Raw genomic sequence first — 23,329 nt, 5'->3', positions numbered from 1 at the left:
ATCAAGCTGAGCTTGATTTCGTTGGTGATTTCTGTCAGTTTGGTATGTGTTATCCAGGCATCCTGACACTTCCAATAGTATCAGGCAGGAGGAGTAAAGAACTGTTAGTAACATCTAATAACTTCATCAATGCCTAGTACTCACCTCTCAGCACAATACGAGCAAATTTACCACCATCAACACCCCAAAACTAAATCTACCAATTTCGGAAACCCTGAAAATCTTAGGAGTCACCATCGACCGACACCTGACACTAGAGAATCATGCGAAAATCATAACCAAAAAGATGTTCCACTCAATGTGGAAATTAAAAAGAATAAAACCATACTTCCCTAGAACCGTTTTCTGGAATTTGGTACAATCACTGGTACTCAGTCACTTAGACTACTGCAACTCACTCTACGCTGGCTGCAAAGAGCAAATTCTCAAAAAACTCCAGACAGCCCACAACACAGCAGCCAGACTCATATTTGGAAAACCAAAATACGAAAGCGCAAAACCCCTACGAGAGAAGCTACATTGGTTACCACTCAAAGAACGCATCACGTTCAAGTTATGCACCCTAGTACACAAAATCATCCATGGCGAGGCCCCAGCCTACATGGCGGACCTGATTGACCTACCACCCAGGAATGCTAAAAGATTGTCTCGCACATTCCTTAAACGCATTGCCACGGAACCTAAAAGCGACCTATGAACTGACCAACTTCCGCAAACAACTGAAGACATATCTCTTCGACAAGATATACCATAAAAACCAAAACTTGTGAAATCCCCACACATATCTAGCAATGTAAGAATGCTTTATGTCATGTTATTATCTTGTTTTCCATTACCATGCTACCCAAACTACTTCTGTAACACCATATGTCAATTCTCCTCTCATTTCCACTATCCATGATTTATTGTAAGCCACATTGAGCCTGCAAAGAGGTGGGATAATGTGGGATACAAATGCAATAAATAAATAAATAAAAAATAAATTGCAGAGCTACTGTGTCTATCTTCTAGGAGTCAAGGAGCCTGTAAATGTTCACCAACTGATCAAATCTTGATCATCGTTAACATCTGCTTACCAGTAACAGCAAAGGTAAAGAACTGTGCCAGGCCCTCACCTATCTGGTGAGCAAGCTTGAGTGACAAGGATAATAAAGCGAAGCTGTATGTGTTGTGATATATGACTGGAAGAGAGGAGAAAAGCATCTGTTTGAAATAGTTGAAGCTGGAACCTCATCAACCGAAGGACAGTAAAGGTTCTGGCTTCAGCAAAAGAACTGGTGTGGTCTCCATTATTGTATGAAGTCCGAAGCATACATTGCCCAGCCTCCTTGGGATTCTATATTCTGGCTCTGGTCCTAACCACTCCTCTTGTCCAACTATCCTGGGCATAGTCTAGGCAGTGTCCTAGACCACCATAGAGTGGGGGGTTACACATATTTTAGTTAATAAATTAAAAATAGAACACTTTTTCTACCTATTTGTCTGCACATTTTATTTTTTCATCACGCTGGTCCCAGTTTCCTGTCTATCTTCTGTTCATTTTCCCCCCTCTGGCTGCTGTCCATTTGTCTTTTCTCCGCTCTCCTGTCTTGTTCCATTCCCTCACTACACCTGTCTCTGACATATTGATCTTTCCCTTTCAGCTCTTTCCTCCTTTTTTCTTTATTTTCTGCCTTTTTATCCACTCAGACTTCATCTTCTTTCTCATCCTTTTCCTGGTCTTTACTTTTCAGCTATCAATTTTATATCTCTCACACCCTAGCTCTCCCATGTCCCAGACTCTTATTCCTTTTCATCTCTCATCTCTCCATTATCACATTTCTATCCTCTGTTCTCACTAACCTCTCGCTCATCTCTTTGTCACCACCACCTTGGTCTCTCCCACAAAGTTCCATGATTTCCAGGATCTCCCTTCAATCTTCCTCTCTCATATAGTCCAGCATCCCCTCTCCCTCCCCAACACTTGTAACTTAATATCTCCATGTCCCTTTCCCTCCACCTTCCAGCATCTTCCTGTCCTTTCTCTCTTCCTTCCTACTGCCCATCTTCCACCATCTCTCCCCCCCACCATGGTCCAGCATCTCTCCTTCCCTCCCTCCTATTGTCCAGCATCTCTTTCTCCCTCTCTTTCGTCTGTCCTCAGGTCCAACATCTTTCTTTCTTCCTGACTGCCTTCCCATCCAGCATCTCTTCCTTCCTCCCCTCCACTACTGGGTCCACCATCTCTCCTTCTCTCTTCCCTCCATTTCATTGTAACCATCTCTCTGTCCCTACCTCCCAGTCTGGCATTTCTCCTTTTCTCTCAACTCCACCCCCCCCCCAGTCTGCCTTTAAACAGTTCCAGGGGAACATATTAGTGCAGCAACTCCCCAACCTGCTTTTACATTTCCTCCTCCCCCTCCCAGTCTACTTTAAAACATATTTTTCTTCACAGGGGTTGTCAGTGGGGCAGAGATTCTCATATGTGGTCAGCCCTAGAATTTTTCTGCTGATTCTGCTCAGGCAAAAATAGAAAGTTGTGTCAGAGAGGGGCGGAACGTCACAGAGGGAAAGCTTCAGGGCTGGTTGCCAGCAGAATATTGGAATCACTGCTGTGCCAGTGACCCCTGTGAAGAAAAATGTGTTTTGGTAGACCAGTAAGGGGAGAGGGAGGGAGGAAATATCAGCCTGCAGCGGCAAAAAGGGGTAGGGAAGGGAAGAAATGCCCTGGGTCCCCACAGCTCCAGGGGCCCCATGTGGTCCAGCAACTACCCTGTTTGCACCCCTCCCCCAACACCAGCCATGACGCCACTGCTGCTTTCATTGCCAATCCTGTGTCTTTCAAAAAAGGATGTTATTTTCTCATGAGACTGTCATTGGAATGCTTTTATGTTTCATTTATATATTCTGATATTTGTCATCTGTTGCTCATTTCTCATTTGAACAATAAGGTATTGCCTTTGGAAAGTTCATCAAAAAGTTATTAAATTAGTATTCAGCTAAAAATAATTTAAAAAAAAGGTATCATCTTATCTTAGCCCAAACTTAGAGAGAACGCAAAAGAGTGAGCAGAAAAAAAAATCTGTACAATCGGGGGGGGGGGGGGGGGGGGGGCAAAACAGGTGCAGAAGAAGCAAATTATGTGATATCCTGCCTGCCACCAGGCAAGGAACATAGTTTGACCAGTGCCAATATCAGAGCTATCAAGAAAGCCTGAAAGTTCAGTGTGCGCTGGTGGTCAAAAAAGCAAACAGGATGCTAGGAATATTTAGGAAAGGAATGCAAAATAAGACCAAAAATATTATAATGACTCTGTATAGCTTCATGGCGACTTTTCCTTAAGTATCGCATTTAGTTTTGGTCACCATATCTTCAAAAAAAATATGGCAGAATTAGAAAAGGTTCAAACAGTGAACAAAATAATAAACATAGTAACATAGTAACATAGTAGATGACGGCAGAAAAAGACCTGCACGGTCCATCCAGGGATGGAACTCTCATATGAGGAAAGGCTAAAGAGGTTAGGGCTCTTCAGCTTGGAAAAGAGATGGTGAGGGGGGATATGATTGAGGTCTACAAAATCCTAAGTGGTGTGGAGCGGGTGGAGGTGAATCGATTTTGCAGTCATTCAAAAAGTACAAGGACTAGGAGACACTCAATGGAAATACTTTTAAAACAAATAGGAGGAAATATTTTTTTCACAAAAAAAAACCCATTTAAGCTCTGGAACTCGCAGCTGGAGTCAGGATGTGGTAACGGTAATTAGCGTATCTGGGTTTTGAAAAAGTCTGGACAAGTTCCCGGAGGAAAAATCCATCTGGGCTACATGGACCATTGGTCTGACCCAGTATGGCTATTCTTATGTTGTTATGATAAACCCTAGAAACATGAAAACAGAGACCATATGTATTTATTTATTTTATTTATTTATTTGTAGCATTTGTATCCCACATTTCCCCAACAATTTGCAGACTCAATGTTGCTTACATTTTCCGGGTAACAGAATTACAAATGGTAATGTGTTAAGTTGCATACATACATGTAACATAACATACGTGAACAGATCATGGTATAGATATATATCATGTGCATATATATATATATATATTTGTTAAGGAAGAATAAGTTATGGTAATACATGAACGTTCCTGAGTACGAAATTGGGTTGTATCATTCTTTAGGTCATCGACTATGGAGAGACCATAGTGAGTCATCCATGCCATCTACGCTCTCTAAATTGATACATTCTCTGTAGTCCTTGCAGAGCTGATGTCTCATCCTCTGGAAAAGTGACTACAAATCCCAGAATGCACTGGAATATGAGTTTAAAAAAAAAAAACAGTATTGCTACCCTGGAACGGGGTAACCTAGCATCTCTGAACTGACCAGCAGCAGCTCAGGAATCGTCCGGATGATTGCCTTTTTTTTTTGCAATATTTGTTCTTCTTCCTTCTCTTTCAAGTTTTAGTCACCCAGCAGCCACCCTGTCTCGCCCACAAGCTCTCCTGAAGAGCCACCTCCGCCTCTGCGTGTTAGCTTAGGAGAGGAGGGTGATTGACGCAGGCGGGCACCCAACGACAGAGGCGGATTTGCTTGTCCCGCCCCTTGCTTCCTGGCCAATCAGGTCCGCCTGGTGTGCACAGGTGAGTCAGTGTGGCTACTAGGTGTGGTCTATGAAGAAGTGCGGCAGGGGTTGCTTTGTTTGTCTCTTTAGACTCTTCCTAAGCTGGGCTTAGGGGGTTTCTTGTTGCGTGCGGTGGGGAGTTTAAGTTTTCGGTAGATCCTGCCCTTGGGGTAGGGTTTAGGGCTTCTTTCTTCCCCTTCCCCTGTGAGTGTTGTGGGGATTAAGGGTTATTTCTCTCGCCACTCCCCCTGCGAGTGTTGCGGTGAGGTTTAAGCCCCTGCTATTCCCCTAGAAGGGGTTTTAATTTAAACTTTTGTCCCTGACTGTGAGCCACCTGCTGGATTTTCAGGTCTGAAGTGCATCGGTTGAGGGAGGCCATGGATACTGGATCTGTCTCCTTCTTCCTCTTCCTGGCCGTGTGTTCCTGTAAGTATGATCTCCTGCTGTTTTCTTAACTCTTTCCTAAGCCTGGGATTTGGGCTCCTGTTCAGCTTTACCCCTGGTGTAAAGAGCAAGTCTGTTTTTGGGGGATTTTGTATGGGAAAGTTTGATTCTGAAAGCTAACCCGGCTTCTCTTTCCAGCTTCAGGCCTTTCTTTTATTTGCTCAGCCTTGGCTTCTTAAATGCCTCCCAAGCTTTGTACTGGGGAAAACTAGATTTTACCTTTGGAAGCTGCTGAGCTCTGCTGATAAGTCACTATAGCTTTTAAATTGGGTGAAAAGTAGTTTTCTCTTTACTGAGTTCAGCTTATTTTTTTTTTAGTTAAATTTACAAATAATGTTAATTAACCTTTGATCCCATGTTTATTATGTACAAATACAGAAAAATAGCTTTCTTGGTTTGTTTGTTTTGCCTTGGAACCTGTGGAGGGTAAGATGTTGTGACTCATTGGGTTTCCTTTATTTTCCTTTGTCTCCTAACTGACCTAATTTAGCTATTACTTTTGTAGTCCTTGACTGGGGGTTGTAAGGCCGGTTTGCTAGACGTCACCATTTGGTACATCACTAGCCCTGGATTAAGGGGCAGAAACTGGGCCCTGAAATTGAGCCTGGATGTTTCAGCCCCAATACAGTTTTCATAACAATACTGAAAGTGTTTCTATATTTAGGTACTTTATCGTGAGTGAAACAATGTTCTGGTGCTTTAATTATGTTTCAAGGGTGTAGGCAGGGGAAATTTCGTGCTGAAGTGGTATTTTGCTAAGTGACTTTGCTTTATAAAAAGGGAAATTTTTTCTGCAGTGTCTGATTTGTGGGGTTGCACTTTGTGAGGTTCCATCTGGACATTTCTAGGGTGCAAGTTTCAGTAGCCGGGACTTCTCTTTCATGAGCTGACTTTTGTGGTATTTCTGAAACAAATTACTTTCCCTTCTCGTCGGATTCTTGTTTTATCGAGAAATATTCTGGTGAGCCAAAAGCCCCAGAACACTTATCACAATTGATACTGCAGCTCCCTGGTTTCAGTGTTCTGCTTCCTGTACTTTGGTGACTCCTGCAGAGAGGAATGCCTGGTGGTTTTTTTTTTTCATACTGATTACCAGCTTCTGTGGGGGAGGGAATTCATCCTGGCTGCTTCAGTATCGGTCAAGCAAGCTGACTTACTATGTGGTTTTTGTTTGTTTGTTTTGAATACAGTCAGCTGAATTTACAGAGAAACATTTTATCTTCCTCCCCACGAAAAAAAAAAAGTGTAAAGCCTGGTCCGTTAGTTTGGGGTGGTGAAATTGTATTACCACTTCTGAAAGGGGGGCATAAGGTATTCCATGCTTAGTTAACTAAACACACAGAGGGCGAAAGAGCAGGGACTGGACCTGCCAGTTTTGTTTTTAACTTGGGATCACACCAACCTCCCTGATGAGGCATTCTCAGTGCTTAGTAAGTGATCATTAAAATGCTCAAATGTGGTGTTCATAAATTATCATAGTAGATGACGGCAGAAAAAGACCGGCACGGTCCATCCAGTCTGCCCAACAAGATAAACTCATATGTGCTATTTTTTGTGTATACCTTACCTTGATTTGTACCTGTCCTTTTCAGGGCACAGACCGTGTAAGTCTGCCCAGCACTATCCCCGCCTCCCACCACCGGCTCTGCCACCCAATCATTATTATATTACTAGTAAAACATGCCCGTTTCTGGAGCAAATGAAACGGGCGCTAGCAAGGTTTTCCTGCCGAACTCCCCCCCCCTACCCACCCCTTTGGCATTGTGAAGCCACTCACCACCGTTGCTCCGCACCTCGTCAACGCACGCCACCGTCATCCACTGACGCCATTGCTCCGCCCTCAACGTCATCACGTTTGACGCGAGGGCGGGGCACAGACACAGTGATTTCGGTGGCTTCACCACCATGAACCCTTCGAACCCGCAGGAAGTGACACGTCAGTGTCCTCAGAACGTTGAGGGCGAGTTTTATTATATAGGATTATCATTATTACATTCTTCATTACCTTTCAGTGGTACAACCAAAGTGGTTTACGTATTACAGGTAATATTTGCAAGGCTGATATTTATGTGCTAAAGAAGAACAGTGCCTTATTCTAGCACTTTCATGTGTATTCAGACTTGCAATTAAAGTGTTGGGTTTTTTTGGTATTTGGGGCAATGGGAGGTTAAGTATCTTTCCTAGGTTCACAGTGGATCCACTACAATTATTCATTTCTTACAGATAGTTGTTTCTACTTAAAGGGATAGGACTTGATATAGTTCACTTATGTGGTTTCAATCAGGTACTTAAATTGTACCTAGGGCAATGAAGGGTTAAGTGACTTGCCCAGAGTCACAAGGAGCTTAGTTCTCTCTTTGTTACTAGTAGTTCAACCTTGAAATATAGGGATTGCTTCTTTTAATAAGTGTTCTCTAATGCAAGGGCGATGTGCACTGCCTGCAGAGGATCCTGAGTTCAGTTACCTGGTCATGTTTCATTTTTAATATGCTGTGAATTAAGAAATATCTAGGTGGTTTACATAAGGGTAGTGGCTGAAATAGAAATGGGAGGGGGGAAGAAGCAACAGGAGGCGTCCTGGGTTACAATTCAGTTATACTTTGCCTTGATTGACCCATGTAATATTTCTTTACGCCATATATGGAGGTTGGAGGTTAACTTCCTCTGGGTAGGCTCTTCCAGATTTAAAAAGGCAATCAAAGCATGGTTCTGTAAACAGGCGTTTGGTGATTGGTGGTCCTCTTGTCCCTAGATTCACTTTTCCATAGTTCTTACCTATGTTGTTTTCTCCTCTGTTTTAAGTTATGTATGTGTGTGGGGTTTTGTAGTTGTTGCTTTGTTTTTTTTTGGTCCTTTTAGTCTGCTGCATCCTACGCCTGAATAGACTTCCTGAGCCCCTACGTCTTGCCCCATCCTTGACCATCTTTAAATCTAGATTGAAAGCCCACCTCTTTAACATTGCTTTTGACTTGTAACCACTCGCTTCCACCTACCCTCCTCTCCGCTTTCTTCTACACATTAATTGATTTGATTTGCTTACTTTATTTTTTGTCTACTAGATTGTCAGCTCTTTGAGCAGGGACTGTCTTTCTTCTATGTTTGTGCAGCGCTGTGTACACTTTGTAGCGCTATAGAAATGCTAAATAGTAGTAGTAGCTTTGTGTTTTAGGTAAACCATTGGTTGTACTTTTTTTGTTTTGTCAACTGCTCTGTTCTGTTAAAGCAGTATAGCACGTGGATGTAAAGAATAAAGTAGACAGACTTGTGAAATTGTTTTACCAGGGACCACAAAAATCTAATTGCATCATTCAGTCAATTGCTAGAGGTGAAAGCTTTGGAGAAAAAATAGATTGAAGGTGGTACTTAAGACCTATAAGTGAAGTCAAGAGGGATGGAGTTCCAAAGTGGTATATCCCAGTGTGGCAATACTTATGTACTTTTTCACCTTCATGTCTGCTTCCATTAGCATACACATCATGTTTTGGTGTAGTAGCACATTCAAAGGTTCATCAAGCCCAGCATCCTGTTTCCAACAGTGGCCAATCCGGGTCACAAATACCTGGCAAGGTCCTGAAAAAGTTCAATACATTTTATGCTTCTTATCCCAGAAATAAGCAGTGGATTTTCCCCAAGTCAATTTAATAATTGTCTATGGACTCTTCCTTTGGGAAGCTGTCCAGAACATTTTAAAACCCCACTAAGCTAACCGCCTTTACCACATTCTCTGGCAACGAATTCCAGAGTTTAATTACACGTTGAGTGAAGAAAACTTTTCTCTGATTCGTATTAAAATTACTACTTTGTAGCTTCATGCTCCCTAGTCCTAGTATTTTTGGAAAGAGTAAACAAACGATTCACATCTACCCGTTCCACTCCACTCATTATTTCAGCCATCTTTTCTCCAAGCTGAAAAGCTCTAGCCACTTCAGCCTTTCCTCATAGGGAAGTTGTCCCATCCCCTTTATCATTTTCATCGCCCTTCTCTGTACGAGTAAGTATCGCTAGATGAGTGTGAAAATGTTGCAAGTATCGCTAGATGAGTGCAAAGTCTGGTCTTCTGTTCTCTCGGTAAGCTAGAGATGTGCTCAGCCACTTAGAAGGAATGGGTTATAGATACTGTGCAGTGGCAATCTGGTGGCCTGATCAGGGCCACGACTGCAGAGTCTTGGAATGAACCATGGTGATTAAAAATAGGAAACGAATCCACAGATAACTTTCAAGTGAAGGCTGATGGTGCCAAGTGCCAGATTCCAGCTCTAGTTGCAATTGAGCAGGAAAAAATTAGAGAGAGACGGGTCTCTGAATAAATTGACAGCATTTTGGGAATAAGGTTCCATACTCAAAAGGAAAATAAAAAGGTAAGTGTGTTGAGTAATCTTCCCAGCATCCAGATTATGCTGTAGGCTGCCTCATTCGTGTGGTGCAAGAATATAGATGGGGATGATGGAAAGGGACAGATACACCCTGCTCACTCAGAGGCTGATTTCCAAAGGCGAGATGAGGATATTTGAGGAATGTTGAATCACTTTTTTCCTCAGGTGAAAAAAGGAAACCATTTTTAAAATCTCTTCCGACTGAATCATTCTGAACTGGACACAGAAGGCGACCTGAACAATGACCTTTGAAAGGAGGGTGAAGAAATCTGTTTCCTTTTTGCCTAGAGAAGGGAAGGCTGAAGGGGGAGACTTGAGTACAAACCTCAATGAGCATCGGCAAAACTGGAATAATATTGTTTTCAAATATTTTTAGTATTCAATTGTGTGTTTCTCTGAGGTCTGACAGCAGTAGCTTATGAAGTTAAAATGCCTGTAGGGGAATGCCTTTCTGAGGTTTTTGCAACTGCATTCAAAGTGGTTTACATACATTCAGGTACTTATTTTGTACCGGGGCAATGGAGGGTTAAGTGACTTGCCCAGAGTCACAAGGAGCTGCAGGGGGAATCCAACTTAGTTCCCCAGGATCAAAGTCCACTGCACTAACCACTAGGCTACTCCTCCACTAGCAACATTCCATGTAGAAGCCTGCCCTTGCAGATCAGCAATGCGGCCGCGCAGGCTTCTGTTTCTGTGAGTCTGATGTCAGACTCACAGAAACAGAAGCCTGCGCGGCCGCATTGCTGATCTGCAAGGGCCAGCTTCTACATGGAATGTTGCTAGTAGAATAGCAACATTCCATGTAGAATCTCAAATAGGCTGGGATTCTAGAATCTTGCTATTCTTTGGGGTTCTATGTGGAATGTTGCTACTTTTTAAGATTCTGCATGGAATCTTGTTAATGGGACTTGATATACTGCCTTTCTGAGGTTTTTGCAACTGCATTCAAAGCGGTTTACATACATTCAGGTACTTATTTTGTACCAGGGGCAATGGAGGGTTAAGTGACTTGCCCAGAGTCACAAGGAGCTGCAGGGGGAATCCAACTTAGTTCCCCAGGATCAAAGTCCACTGCACTAACCACTAGGCTACTCCTCCACCAAGATACCACGGTGTGAATGAATGTCTTGAAATTTTAAAATTAACCTCCCAGAAAATTAGTGCTGTGGGTACAAAGGGAGAAACGTGTGGCACCATGACGCTTGGTGATTCCAGCTAAGGATAGAATAAATGCTTTAGTGTATTAGATTTTGCCCTTCTGCGCCTCAAATTTTTTCTTTAATCATTAAAACATGGGCTGGTATTTAAGCAGGGGTTAACTCCCCTCCCCCTTAGCCAGGACAAGACCAGATATTTAGTAGATAGTAAGGCAGACTATGACTGTTTTTATTTATTTATTAATTGCATTTGTATCCCACATTTTCCCACCTCTTTGCAGGCTCATTGTGGCTTACAATACATCATGAATAGTGGAAATAAGTAGAAATTAGGCATTTGGTATTACAGAAGGATCTTGAGTAACATGATAGTAATATAACAAACATTGTAAGACAGTTCTTGATACATGTGGAGAAGTTCACATGTGTTGATCATTGTGGTAGGTCTTGTTAAAGAGATGGGTCTTCAGAAGTTTCCGGAAGTTAGTTCATAGATCGTTTTTAGGTTGCGTGGCAGCGCATTCCAGAATTGCGTGCTCATGTAGGAAAAGGTTGACGCATGCAATAGTTTGTATTTTAGCCCTTTGCAGTTGGGGAAGTGAAGATCAAGGAATGTGCGGGATGATTTTTTAGCATTCCTGGGTGGTAAGTCTATCAGGTCTGACATGTAAGCTGGGGCTTCGCCATGAACGATTTTGTGAACTAGGGTACATATTTTGAACGTGATGTGTTCTTTGAGTGGGAGCCAGTGCAGTTTTTCTCTTAGGGGGTTTAGAACTTTCGTATTTTGTTTTTCTGAATATGAGTCTAGCTTTTGGCAGTGCCAAGGTACTTGGTGGGCACAGCATAGTCGGAACTGAAAGTTTTCTGGGCACAGCCAATATCCAAATAAATTGGACTGGATAAAAGTTTGACCTGACTCACCCAGTCAGCTTACCAGGTACTGGTGCTGGAATATCAGTGGTACCTGGATAACTTTGGTTACTGCTGATGAACTGGATAGTCAGTACTGAATGTCGAGTGTTAAATCAGCCTTCGGTGGCCAGTGTTTTAGACACTGACCATCATGGGCTGGATTTTAACTGGGTTTTTAAAAATGAAAATCTGTGGAAGGCATCCATTCTTCTCTCAGGTATACACAAATATTCTATGTGCTGTGATTGTGGCTTGACTTTAAATGTTTTGGATGGGATGTTTGCAGCTTGTACGTAATGCCGTGGTTAAGTACATAAGTATTGCCATACTGGGAAAGACCAAAGGTCCATCGAGCCCAGCATCCTGTTTCCAACAGTGGCCAATCCAGGTCACAAATACCCGGCAAGATCCCAAAAATGTACAAAACATTTTTTACTGCTTATCCCAGAAATAGTGGATTTTCCTGAAGTTCATTTAATAACGGTTTATGGACTTTTCCTTTAGGAAGCCGTCCAAACCTTTTTAAAACTCCGCTAAGCTAACCACCTTTACCACATTCTCTGGCAACGAATTCCAGAGTTTAATTACACATTGAGTGAAGAAAAATTTTCTCAGAATCGTTTTAAATTTACTACATTGTAGTTTCATCGCATGCCCCCTAGTCCTAGTAGTTTTGGAAAGCCTGAACAGAAGCTTCACATCTACGTTCAACTCCACTCATTATTTTATAGACCTCTATCATATCTCCCCTCAGCCGCCTTTTCTCCAAGCTGAAGAGCCCTGGTTAGGTGGCTCTTGATCCAGGCAATATTTAGGAACGTAATGACTAATTTTTAGCAGTTCTCCACAGGTTACCAGTAGCCTGGTGAGCAACATTTAAGGACCAGGTATGGCATTCAAAGTCTGGTTATCCGAAGTTTATCTAGTCATATAACAAGTATGATCTGGGGCCGATTAGATGATTGCTCTGACCCCTACATTAGGGAACTCTGCTGTGATCTTATTAGGGGCCGAAAACTTGGGTACGGTTCAAAACTGATCTCTTGCTTACACAATTCTTAATTTATAGAATACAGTTCTGTGCCTAGCCACAGAACTGGCATGCTGTGAATCATGTAGAGAGAAAAGGTCGTCGAGTACCAAGAAATGCAGTCTGAGACAAAAACAAATATGACGGAAGACTACAGAACTCTTTCCTGTTGTTCTGGCAGCCACAGTCCTGATTAAAAGGAATTTTGAGGCGCACCGAAAGGAAGCTCTCTTTGGCCTGATTCAAGTACTGTGGCGAGTGATAGCAGTAAATTTGAGAGACTGATATCATACTCGTGGAGAAGTGGCCTAGTGGTTAGGGTGGTGGACTTTGGTCCTGGGGAACTGAGGAACTGAGTTTGATTCCCACTTCAGGCACAGGCAGCTCCTTGTGACTCTGGGCAAGTCACTTAACCCTCCATTACCCCATGTAAGCCGCATTGAGCCTGCCATGAGTGGGAAAGTGTGGGGTATAAATGTAACAAAAATAAAAAATAAAATACTCACCATACTGTGGCCCATTTGGAGACATTCCTGGGGGAGTGGAGCGGGGAGGATAGATGATCTGTTGGGTTTAGAACCAGCTATCCTCTCACTGTCGCTTCTTTGGCTATATATTTACTGTCTTATTTTTTAAATGTTTTTAATATGTGTAGCTTTTTATTATAACCTGCCCTAATTGAGATGGAACTTTGAACTAAGTAAATATGGGAGGAGAGGGGTGGCTTGGAGGCAAGGGAGAAGCTGTTATCTATCTGCATTTATACTATGATCAGAAGTGGTGAGTGGCTTTACCTTACACTCAGAGGCTAAAGGGAGACATTTAGAAGACCTTCCTAATTTTAAAGGTATGGAAGCTCGGGAGTTAGTTCTTCTTGGGAGGTGATGGGGTTTCCCTGACAGATTTTTTTTCTTTAAGAGCAAAATGGGGTACACATTTGTTGAGATGTTCTTTGTAGATCTTTCATTATAGCAGGAGATGGACCTGAACACCAATAACACCAAGACCATGCTACTACTACTACTACTTAACATTTCTAGAGCGCTACTAGGGTTACGCAGTGCTGTACAAATTAACAAAGGATGGTCCCTGCTCAAAGGAGCTTACAATCTAAAGGACGAAATGTCTAGTTGGGGCAGTCAAGATTTCCTGAATAGAGGTGTAGTGGTTAGGTGCTGAAAGCGACATTGAAGAGGTGGGCTTTGAGCAAGGACTTGAAGATAGGCAGGGAGGGGGCCTGGCATATGGGCTGAGGGAGTTTGTTCCAAGCATGGGGTGAGGCGAGGCAGAAAGGGCGGAGCCTGGAGTTGGCGATGGTGGAGAAGGGGACAGAGGGAGGGATTTGTCCTCTGAGCGGAGGTTTCGGGTAGGAACGTAAGGGGAGATGAGGGTAGAAAGGTAAGGAGGGGCTGCAGATCGAGTGCATTTGTAGGTTAGTAGGAGAAGCTTGAACTGTATGCGGTACCTGATCGGAAGCCAGTGAAGAGACTTGAAGAGAGGGGTGATATGAGTATATCGGTCGAGGCGGAAGATAAGACGTGCAGCAGAGTTCTGAACGGACTGAAGGGGGGGGGGGGGGGGGGGGGGGATAGATGGCTAAGTGGGAGGCCAGTGAGGAGTATGACCATGCTGGGCCAACTTCCACAATCTGTGTCCCAAAAATGGCAGAGAGACCCAGAATCAAGTGTTTTTATACCACTTGATACATTGTTGGTTTAATCTTGAATTGATAATGAGTGTGTTTGTTGGGAAACCTGGAAGGACCATGTGGGGTTTTTATCTGCTTTCATCTGTGTTACCTGCTGAGATCTTATCCAGGTCTCTCTGTCTCTGATAGTAGGATTTCTAGGTATAGGCAAAACGTATACCACCCATTTTGCCAAAACAAGGTGGTGGTTTACAATAAAAGCAGAAAAGAACGCCAATTTAAAAATAGGAAAGAATCATAGAAAACAAACATTAAAATAACATGTAAACCTACATCCACCTCTGCACATCACCTCCTCTAGAAGACAAGTTGGGACTCATGTTCCCAAGTACTCTTAAAAAAAAAAATAATAAGACTTCAATTTTGTTTTAAACACATAAGATTGTTCCTTCCTTCTTCCTCAAATCTCCTGGAAGCTGATTCCAAAGGAAAGTGAACCAAAAACCCACAAGCTCTAGCTGAAGACACCCTTGCAAAGCCAATAGGGCTGCATCCTGAGACCTAATAGATCTAGAAAAAAATGTAAGGGGACAACAGCGCCAACAAATATCCAGATCTCCCAGAACGTAATTCATGAAACAGTAACGTTGGCCTATACTCCATCAGCAACAATTTATTTATTTATTGCATCTGTATCCCACATTTTCCCACCTATTTCCAGGCTCAATGTGGCTTACATTATGCCGTAATGGCGATCGCCATTTCCGGAACTGAGAAATACAAAGTGGTATTGCAGTAAAATTCATAGAAGATAGTGTAAAGTGAGTTAGACAGTCAAATATAGAAAGTTCATTTCCGGCATGGGAAATGGAGTGGTAGTGCGTAATGCGTGTTCGAGTAAATGAGGTAGTCAGGTGTAGGGAGTTCGATATTGCACATTTATTTATTTATTTTATTGCATTTGTATCCCACATTTTCCCACCTATTTGCGGGCTCAGTATGGCTTACAATACATTGTGAAGGATGGAAATACAGTGTGTTACAGTACGATTATGGGTTACATTGAGAGGAGTTATGGGAAGACAGTCAAATCAAAAATCGTTAGGGTGTGGAAACCATGTGATGTTACAATGGGGAGAAGATAAGTTGATAGAACAATTTCAAGAGAACATAGGGTATAACATTTTATCTGTGGGTGGAGTTTGAAGTGTGGTGGAAATACGGGGTGTAAGAAATTCAGAAGGGAGTGTATTGATGCATTTCTATTGGTATGTATGGACTTCATGTGTTTTGATCCTTGAAGTCCATACATACATATGAAAGGGTCACATGATCCCTCTTAGTCAACCGTCCAAGCAATTGAATCACTGCATTTTGGACCATATATAGTCTCTGCAAAGCATCCCCAAGAGCACCCATATAGACCACGTTGCCAAAATTTAATTTTGAGATTCTGGTACTGGAGACCCTTTAGACAGCTGGATCATCAGGTTAGTTGGCTTGATGCTGCCTTGTCCATTTTGTGACTTTATGCAGGTGTGCACCAGAGGCGTGTTCTCTTGTGGGTAGGGATATGGCGGGGGAGGGGTGGCAGTAGCTCTGGTTCTGCAATTCAACTCTCCAGGCATTTAGACATAGCCAACCAAATTCCTCTAAGGGGTTCAGTCATGAAGCACCTAGCTACCCTGCGGCCACTTGGAGGGTCTATCAGCACAGCTCAGGTCCGCCTGCACCTGATGTTTGTACTCTACACTTTCACCCTCCTCCCACCGACTGGTTGAAAACTGCCTCTGGGCAAGTCTCCCACTCTCAGACTGTCCCCAGTGATTTTCTAGGTTACTGGAGTCATGCTCCCAGTTGTCCCACAGTTTCCCAGAAAGCACTCAGACCCAACACACAAACCACCAGTATTCTTTATCAGTCCAGACAAAGAGGCAATAAACTGAAATTGTTTACTGTTTTCACAATTTTTGTTCATTATTCAATTTTTAAAACAGTAAACAATAACAGGTAACTGAAATATGGATCAGTTATAACACTAAACATTTTCTTACTTTCTGAAAAGTACTTGGGAAGATCAGGACATATAGCTGCTCACAAGTTATCAAATGTAACTGTTTACAAGGCCTTAGCAAAGAGATCTATCTCTCTTCTTCCTTGCTAAGTCTGGGGGAAAAAAACCACTCAAGTCTAAATGAAAAGAGCTCCTGGGCCAATCAGAGCCCAGTCAACCAGTTTTAAAAGTATACCGCTCACAATACTGTAGATCACTTCTTCACTGGGTGAAACTAAAAGCGGGAGCATTCACTTTTTTCTATAACAGCTTTAACCTAAAACAGCACCTGCTGGCTACTAGAAGAAGTACACTTCAGGAATTACATTTTACGTTTCTTCACATCTCCTCCCTTAAGAGAGAGAGACTCCGGACTGCGGCCTCTACAGACCGTTGATTGGGTCTCAGTAGTCCAATGTCATGGCGGCTCTGGCTTTTCCTTCCTGGAGAGGCCATTGGCTTTGCCATGTTCATTGCCCTTCCGGTGCTTATAACAGAAGTTTTTACCACACTCGGCACATGCTAAGTTGTTTTTTTTTTTTTTTTTTTTTTTTTTAAATCCTGTGTGCTTCAATTTGTGAATAGTGAGGAGTATCTTTTGACAAAAGCTTTTACTACACTCGGCATATGTGAATGGTTTTACTACTGTGTGTATTCTCTGGCGACTTGTTAGCTGTGATTTGAGTAGAGCTTTTTCTACATTCATTGCATCTAAACGGTTTCTTCCCTGAATGGATTCTATGCTGCTTTGGCAACTGAAACTTTTCTTACACTCAATATTGGAAACTGGTCTGTCTCCTGGGTGAAATTTGCATTTCTTGTGGAGCTTTCTTCCTGGTTGAAGCTCCTGTCATAACTAGAACATGAAGATATTCTGTAATGTTTGCTTTATTGATACAGCTTTCCCCATATTTTATACTTCTTCATATTCCAGTTTCTTTATTATCTTTCAGGTGCTGCATTAGCTCTTTCTTTATACTGAAATATTTTCTCAGCACGTAAAATGTCGTTTATACATATTTCCTGTTCTTCTAGTTTCCCCTTTTGAGTGAAAGTTGAAAGTATTTTTTCCCCCACAGTCTGTACATTTAGGTAGTCTCTCTTCAGTGTCAGATTCCTCCCGTAATGTCTCTGCTAGAAGGTTAGGTATGGGTTCATTATCCTGACATTCTTCTAGTAGGCTGCACAGAGCTAGCACCTTAACGCTGCGATCTGCTTAGGCCTTTAACATACTTACATGAAAGGTAAGCTGCATTCTTGTCTTCGGGGTCCATAGGTATAAAATAGATTGTATCATTCAGGCACCTTATGACCTTGTTTTGAAGTTTATTCTGATGCACTGGGACTAAAACAAGCACCTGCTGGCCCTCAAAAAAAATCGATATTTTGGGACTAACGATCATAACAGGGCTTTTGATGAGTCTAGGCTGCCATCTCTGACAAAGCCCACAAGTTCTCCTAATGTCTGCTGCATATTAGCTACATATTCAGTTACAGGGGTGTCAGAGGTGTCAACTTCCCCTCCCAATGTTCTCTTATTAGGTCAAGGGGCCCTCTGGGGGAGGAGTAGCCTAGTGGTTAGTGCAGTGGACTTTGATCCTGGGGAACTGAGTTCGATTCCCACTGCAGCTCCTTGTGACTCTGGGCAAGTCACTTAACCCTCCATTGCCCCTGGTACAAAATAAGTACCTGAATATATGTAAACCGCTTTGAATGTAGTTGCAAAAACCTCAAAGGCGGTATATCAAGTCCCATTTCCCTTTCCAGTCAAAAGCAGCTCAAATGGGGAGAACCCTGTAGACTCCTGAGGTACTTCTCTGTATGCAAATAGTAGGTAGGGTTAAGTACTTTTCCCAGACGCGGTTTGTTTCTACGAAAGTCTTTCACATATTTAATGTCTCATTAAATCTCTCCACCAAACCATTAGTTTCAGGGTGATATGGTGTGGTACATACAGATTTCGTTCCACAGTGTGCCCACGGATTCTGGATCAGCTGAGACATAAACTGTGTCCCTTGGTCTGAGAGTATTTCTTGTGGATATCCTATCCGGGAAAATATTTCTAGCAGGACAGTGGCAGTTTTCTCTAATTCTATGAAGGATAAGGCTACCACTTTAGGATTTCTGGTAGCAAAGTCCACCACTGCCAATATATATCTTTCCCAGTCTGGCTATGGACAGCTAGAGGCCCCACTATAGCCACAGCTAAAGGGCTCACTGACAATGGGCAAAGGTTTTGGAGGTGATCTTGGGCCTTACTCTTTGGCACACATCACAGGTTCGACAATAGCTCCAGCTCAAGATACTCTCGGCCAATAGAAGTTCTGTGTCAATCTAGTGTGTGTGTCACCCCCTGATGTCCTGCTAGTGGAATATCATGTGCAATCTGTAGAAGTTGTTCTCTGTATGCCCTGGGCACTAAGCTGCTTGCCTGCTCTCCAGGGCCTATTAGGATTGGCAAGATCAGTCTCTTTGTACAGCAAGCCCCCTTTCAATAGGATATGATCTTTACCAGTCTCATTGGTTGGGTGACAAGCCTTCTCCCTCAGGGCTTCCAGGTAAGGGTCAGAGTGCTGTGTTTCCTGAAAAGCATGTCTCTATCCTATAGCAGTAACCATATCTGGAAGGGTCTCTGCTGGTGACTCTGACATATCAGGGTCATTAGTCTGATCAATAGGTGTCAGTTAAGTTAGGCTGTTCCATACTCATGGCCCCGGTCACCCCAGGAACTGGTGCAGTTCGGAAGCACTGGAGTGCCTCCTCCGGTCATTTGGTCAACTGGTTCCACCTGGACTGGCTCAGGGTCTGGAACTGAAGAGGTGATTATCTGCTGCTTCTCCTTGTTGATCTGCCTGGGCCTGACTACGGGGTCACCATAGCAGAAATGCTGCTTCTGCTATCAAGGGTAGTGTTCATTGGACACATGTCGGTCCCACACAGCATTGTAACTGCATGTTTTTCATTATGCCTACTTCCTGTATCCAGGCTTGGTACCCCAATCCAGGAATACTCAAGTAATGGGTATGGTCTCTCTGGATCCATTGGCTAGCACTACCTCTGCAGTGCGCCTGAACTGCTATGGATTTACAGCCTGTCTCACTGACACAGACTACCCAATAAGTACCGTGGATTCTTTTGGATTCATAATAAATAAATGAAACCTTTATTAGGGAAGCTAAATTCTACAATGATTAAGATATATATACAATGGTTAGCACATATACAATGATTAGCTCTATAAACACAATGGTTAGCTGTATAAAAGTTACAGTACAATAAACAATCATTACATCACTGGTCTCTACATCTAAGCAATGCAAAGAGTTCTTAGACCAGGAAAGAAACAATAATTACACTATGCATACAATCATCACTGGTCTCCATCATCCAGGCTCTTAGCTGGGGGGGGGGGGGGGCCCGGTTCACAGCGAGAGCTAGGAGCTTTAGACCAGGAACAAACCCTGTGCACAGTCCGTACGTTACTCACAGATGACCCCCCAACTCTGCTGTGACAAGCCCTCCCTTTTTATTAGGCTCTGAGCACATGTCCAGAGCTAAAGAGGGTTACAGAAAGCTTCTGTGGAAAATTACAGCATGCTTCTCTGCTTACGTCTGTGGGAACGTGGTCACATGTTTTCCCAAGCTAGTTAGAGCTGTCTTATCTTCTGCATTCCAACTTTGTTTTTTATATTTACAAGAAAAGTTACTTTCGTCAAAGACAGAGTTGAAAAACAATCTTTTTAAAATTCACTCCATTACAGAGCCCTGGTAGAATAGCATCTTCTGTCACTAGCTCTGGTCATAACAAAGTCATGCTAGAGCCGCTGTCCACAAAATCCACCTGGGTCTGATTCATCAGTTACTGGGGTACTGTAGTGTTGTGGAAACCTATCTGCTTCTTTGTTTGATGAATGGCCAGTAACCTTTTGTGCTGTAGCAACTGTGTGGCTCTCTTTTGTGGTACTGAAGCCACTCATGAAAGCTGCCAGCCTTGGTGCAGGAACTAGAATGCTTTTTAGTGCAGACTTTGAAATGTTCTATACGCCCACACAGATAACAAAGACGCTCATGCCTAAAGTCTTTAGGCTTTTGGGGAACACTGGAGGGTTTGCTGACAGTTTCTGAGGTTGCAGGAATATATAGCTTAGGGCCCTGGCTGCCCTTAGATCCTGGCTTCTGTTTGCCAACCAGGGAAGGTTAGCCATAAAGATGACATCCAACTCGGCCACTTTCTCTGGAGTACAGGGCTGGTAATCTTGAACATGTTCCCTCACCTGTGGACAACAACATTGGAGAGACTGCTCCAGGACCATCAGGTTTTGCAGGTTTTGGCAATCCTCCGGGGTTTTTACTTCAGCTGTACTGAGTCAACGCTGATGCTGGTATCTTAGCTGAATCTCGCTGTAAGTATCATCTGCCCCCTTTTGCAAAGTGCGGAACTTTAGTCTGTAGGTCTGGGGAGGGGGGGGGGGGGGGGTAATGGCATAACAGTTCAACAAAGTGTTGTGCACCTCCTCAAACTGGTAGCACATCTCAATGGACAGTCCTTGAAATACCTCAAGTGCTCTACTAGAGCTTTCCTCTCAGCGCACCCAGTCTTTCTGAGAAATCTTATTGAGGTGGCAAATTTTTTCAAAGGCAGTTAAATATCCATGTGTGTCACCTCTGATACCATCAAACTGCGACAACAAGTTGGGCCCGATCCGGGCTGTGGGTCCTGCTTCGGCGGAGGGATTGGGCTGGAGCTTTGGACACCAGCCATTTCCAACTTTTCTGCAGTGGGAATTCATATTCCTGCTTTTCCCGGTTTTGTTCCTCTTATCGCAACTGGTCTAGCCACTGTCGCTCTTCCCGTTCCTCTTGCCGCAGCTGGTCTGCCCACTAGCATGTAGTTCTGCCAGATCTCAGCTGGTGTGGCATCTGGCCCTGCCAACTCGCAGGCCTCTGCCCACAAAGGGTTTGCAGCTCCTCCACTCTGAGGTTATCCGGTTGCTTTTGAGTTAGGTCAGGCATCTCCAGTGTCTGCTGGCTGCAACCAATTGCCATCAGCAAGCTGCTAATCTCCTAACACTAACAAAAAAAAAACTGAACTTGGAAGGGACCTTGTTACTGCTGCATGTGTTTACTGTGCTCTGTGGGGGAAAAAAAAATCTGAACCACTTAAGTGGATGGTGATCCTCCCTTATCACACTGAGCCTGACAGTGCCACCGAAAAAGAACATGTCTTGTCACAAAATGTCTAGCCACCCTCCTGGGGTTACTGTTCAGCCACTTTGACGGTCTATCCCCAGCACAGCTCAGGTCTGTCTGCACCTGCTGCTTGTGCTCTACACTCCTCCCACCGACTGGGTCACAACCACCTCTGGACAAGTCTCCACACAAATTATCCCCAGTGATTTCTAGGTTACTGGAGCCACACTCCCAGTGGTTCCACAGTTCCCAGAAAGCACTTGGACCCAACACACAAACCACCAGGATTCGTTATCAGTCCAGACGGAGGCAATAAACTGAAAATTGTTTGTCTTAAAAATTGAACAATGAACAAAGAGAGCAATTAGCAAACAATTTGTAACTGAAATATGGATCAATTATAACACTAACTAAACATTTGTTTTACTTTCTGAAAGTACCTGGGAAAATCAGGACATATAGCTGCTCAGAAGTTACCAAGTGTAGCGAGGCCTTAGCAAAGAGATCAGTCTCTTCTTCTTGGCTAAGACTGGCCCAGGAGTTCTTTTCATTTGGAATTACTATTTTTTTTTCTCCAATCAGCCCAGTCAACAATGTTTTAAAAGTATACTGCTCACAGTACTGTAGATCACTTCTTCACTGAGTGAAACTAAGAGGGAGCGTTCACTTTTCTATAACTGCTTTAGCATAAAGCATGCACCACCTGCCTGAAGAAATACACTTCAGGAATAAAGCAGGAAAATATCCAGTACATTTTACAGGCTTAAAATCACACTGTTTCTTCACAGGTATACAGTGATGCAATTTTTATTATCCACATTGAAAAAAAAAAGAAGAGAACTTTTAAGATACCAACCAACCTTATTCAGCAAGGATCCGTTTGTTCCCTCAGATCTACTGCAAAGGGAATTGGGGAGCTAGAGGTACTGTTAGTTTCACTAAAATGCTATTTTTTTAACCTAGTCTTTAGGGACCAACTGGCCGGTTGGGTTTTTAGGATAATCACTTTGAATATGCATAAGAGAAATTTTGCATCTGCTGTCTCCATTGTATGCAAATCTTTTATGCAGGAACTGTGACTGGATCTGCCGCAATACTAGAGTTGCTCAATTTCTCAGCAGCCTTCGACACCGTGTATCATAACATGCTTACAGCACTGGCAGAAACAGGTATCGGTGGCACAGTATTTACTAGGTTCAAATCCTATTTGTCAGCAGGACATGTTTATCCACTCCTACCCTAGCTGAGATAATATTTAACCATCTCTCTGACCTCATGTGCAACTTCCTTTAAATGAATCACCTTACTTTCTAACTCTTCCTACATTCTTACCTATCTATATGTTCCATCTTTGCTTTACCCTTCACTATCAATTATAATGTTCTATTTCGTATTGTGTTCACATTGTAAATAGCATACCATTCCATACTTTATATTGTTTTTGAATATTTTTACTGCTATAATTGCCTATCTATATATATAAAACTCGCCCTCAACGTTCTGAAGACAGTGACGTCAGTGAAGCCAAGCCCTGACTTCCTTCAAAAAGGTTCGAAGGTTCGTGGTGGTGAAGCCACCAAAATCGCTCCGGGCCCCGCCGAGGGAGGAGCAATGGCAGAACAACCAAGGGGTTGGCAGGGAGGCGGGGGGTGGTTGGGAAATCGCTACAGGCCCCGCCCTCGCGTCAAAACATCATGACGTTGAGGGCGGAGCAATGCCACGACAACGAAGGGGTTGGGGGGGTGTTTCCGACGAAAACCTTGCTAGTGCCTGTTTCATTTGCTCAGAAACGGGCCTCTTTTACTAGTTGCTCATGTTTGATCTATTCCTACTGTACACTGCCTTGAGTGAATTCCTTCAAAAAGGTGGTAAATATATCCTAATAAAGTTCTGTCTACAACAGCACATCATTCCCT

The 23,329-nt window shown here is 43.1% G+C and overlaps 1 protein-coding gene across 2 annotated transcripts in view; it reads left to right on the top strand.

Annotated features, from left to right (window-relative positions):
* Positions 1-23,329, top strand: part of F11R (F11 receptor) — a 109,298-nt gene that overhangs the window by 42,021 nt on the left and 43,948 nt on the right. The window contains exon 1 of one of the 2 annotated variants that reach the window (XM_030187121.1): positions 4,632-5,029. The exons of the other annotated variant lie outside the window; for it this stretch is intronic. Coding sequence (XP_030042981.1) covers positions 4,981-5,029 — 49 coding nt within the window. The 5' untranslated portion in view covers positions 4,632-4,980. Of the gene's footprint in view, positions 1-4,631; positions 5,030-23,329 lie in introns of those variants that run through there. 2 annotated transcript variants of the gene reach the window in all.

Source organism: Microcaecilia unicolor, chromosome 14, assembly GCF_901765095.1.
Source record: "Microcaecilia unicolor chromosome 14, aMicUni1.1, whole genome shotgun sequence".
In the NCBI taxonomy this organism is placed as follows: domain Eukaryota; kingdom Metazoa; phylum Chordata; class Amphibia; order Gymnophiona; family Siphonopidae; genus Microcaecilia; species Microcaecilia unicolor.
This window is presented reverse-complemented; position numbering and strand designations above follow the sequence as displayed.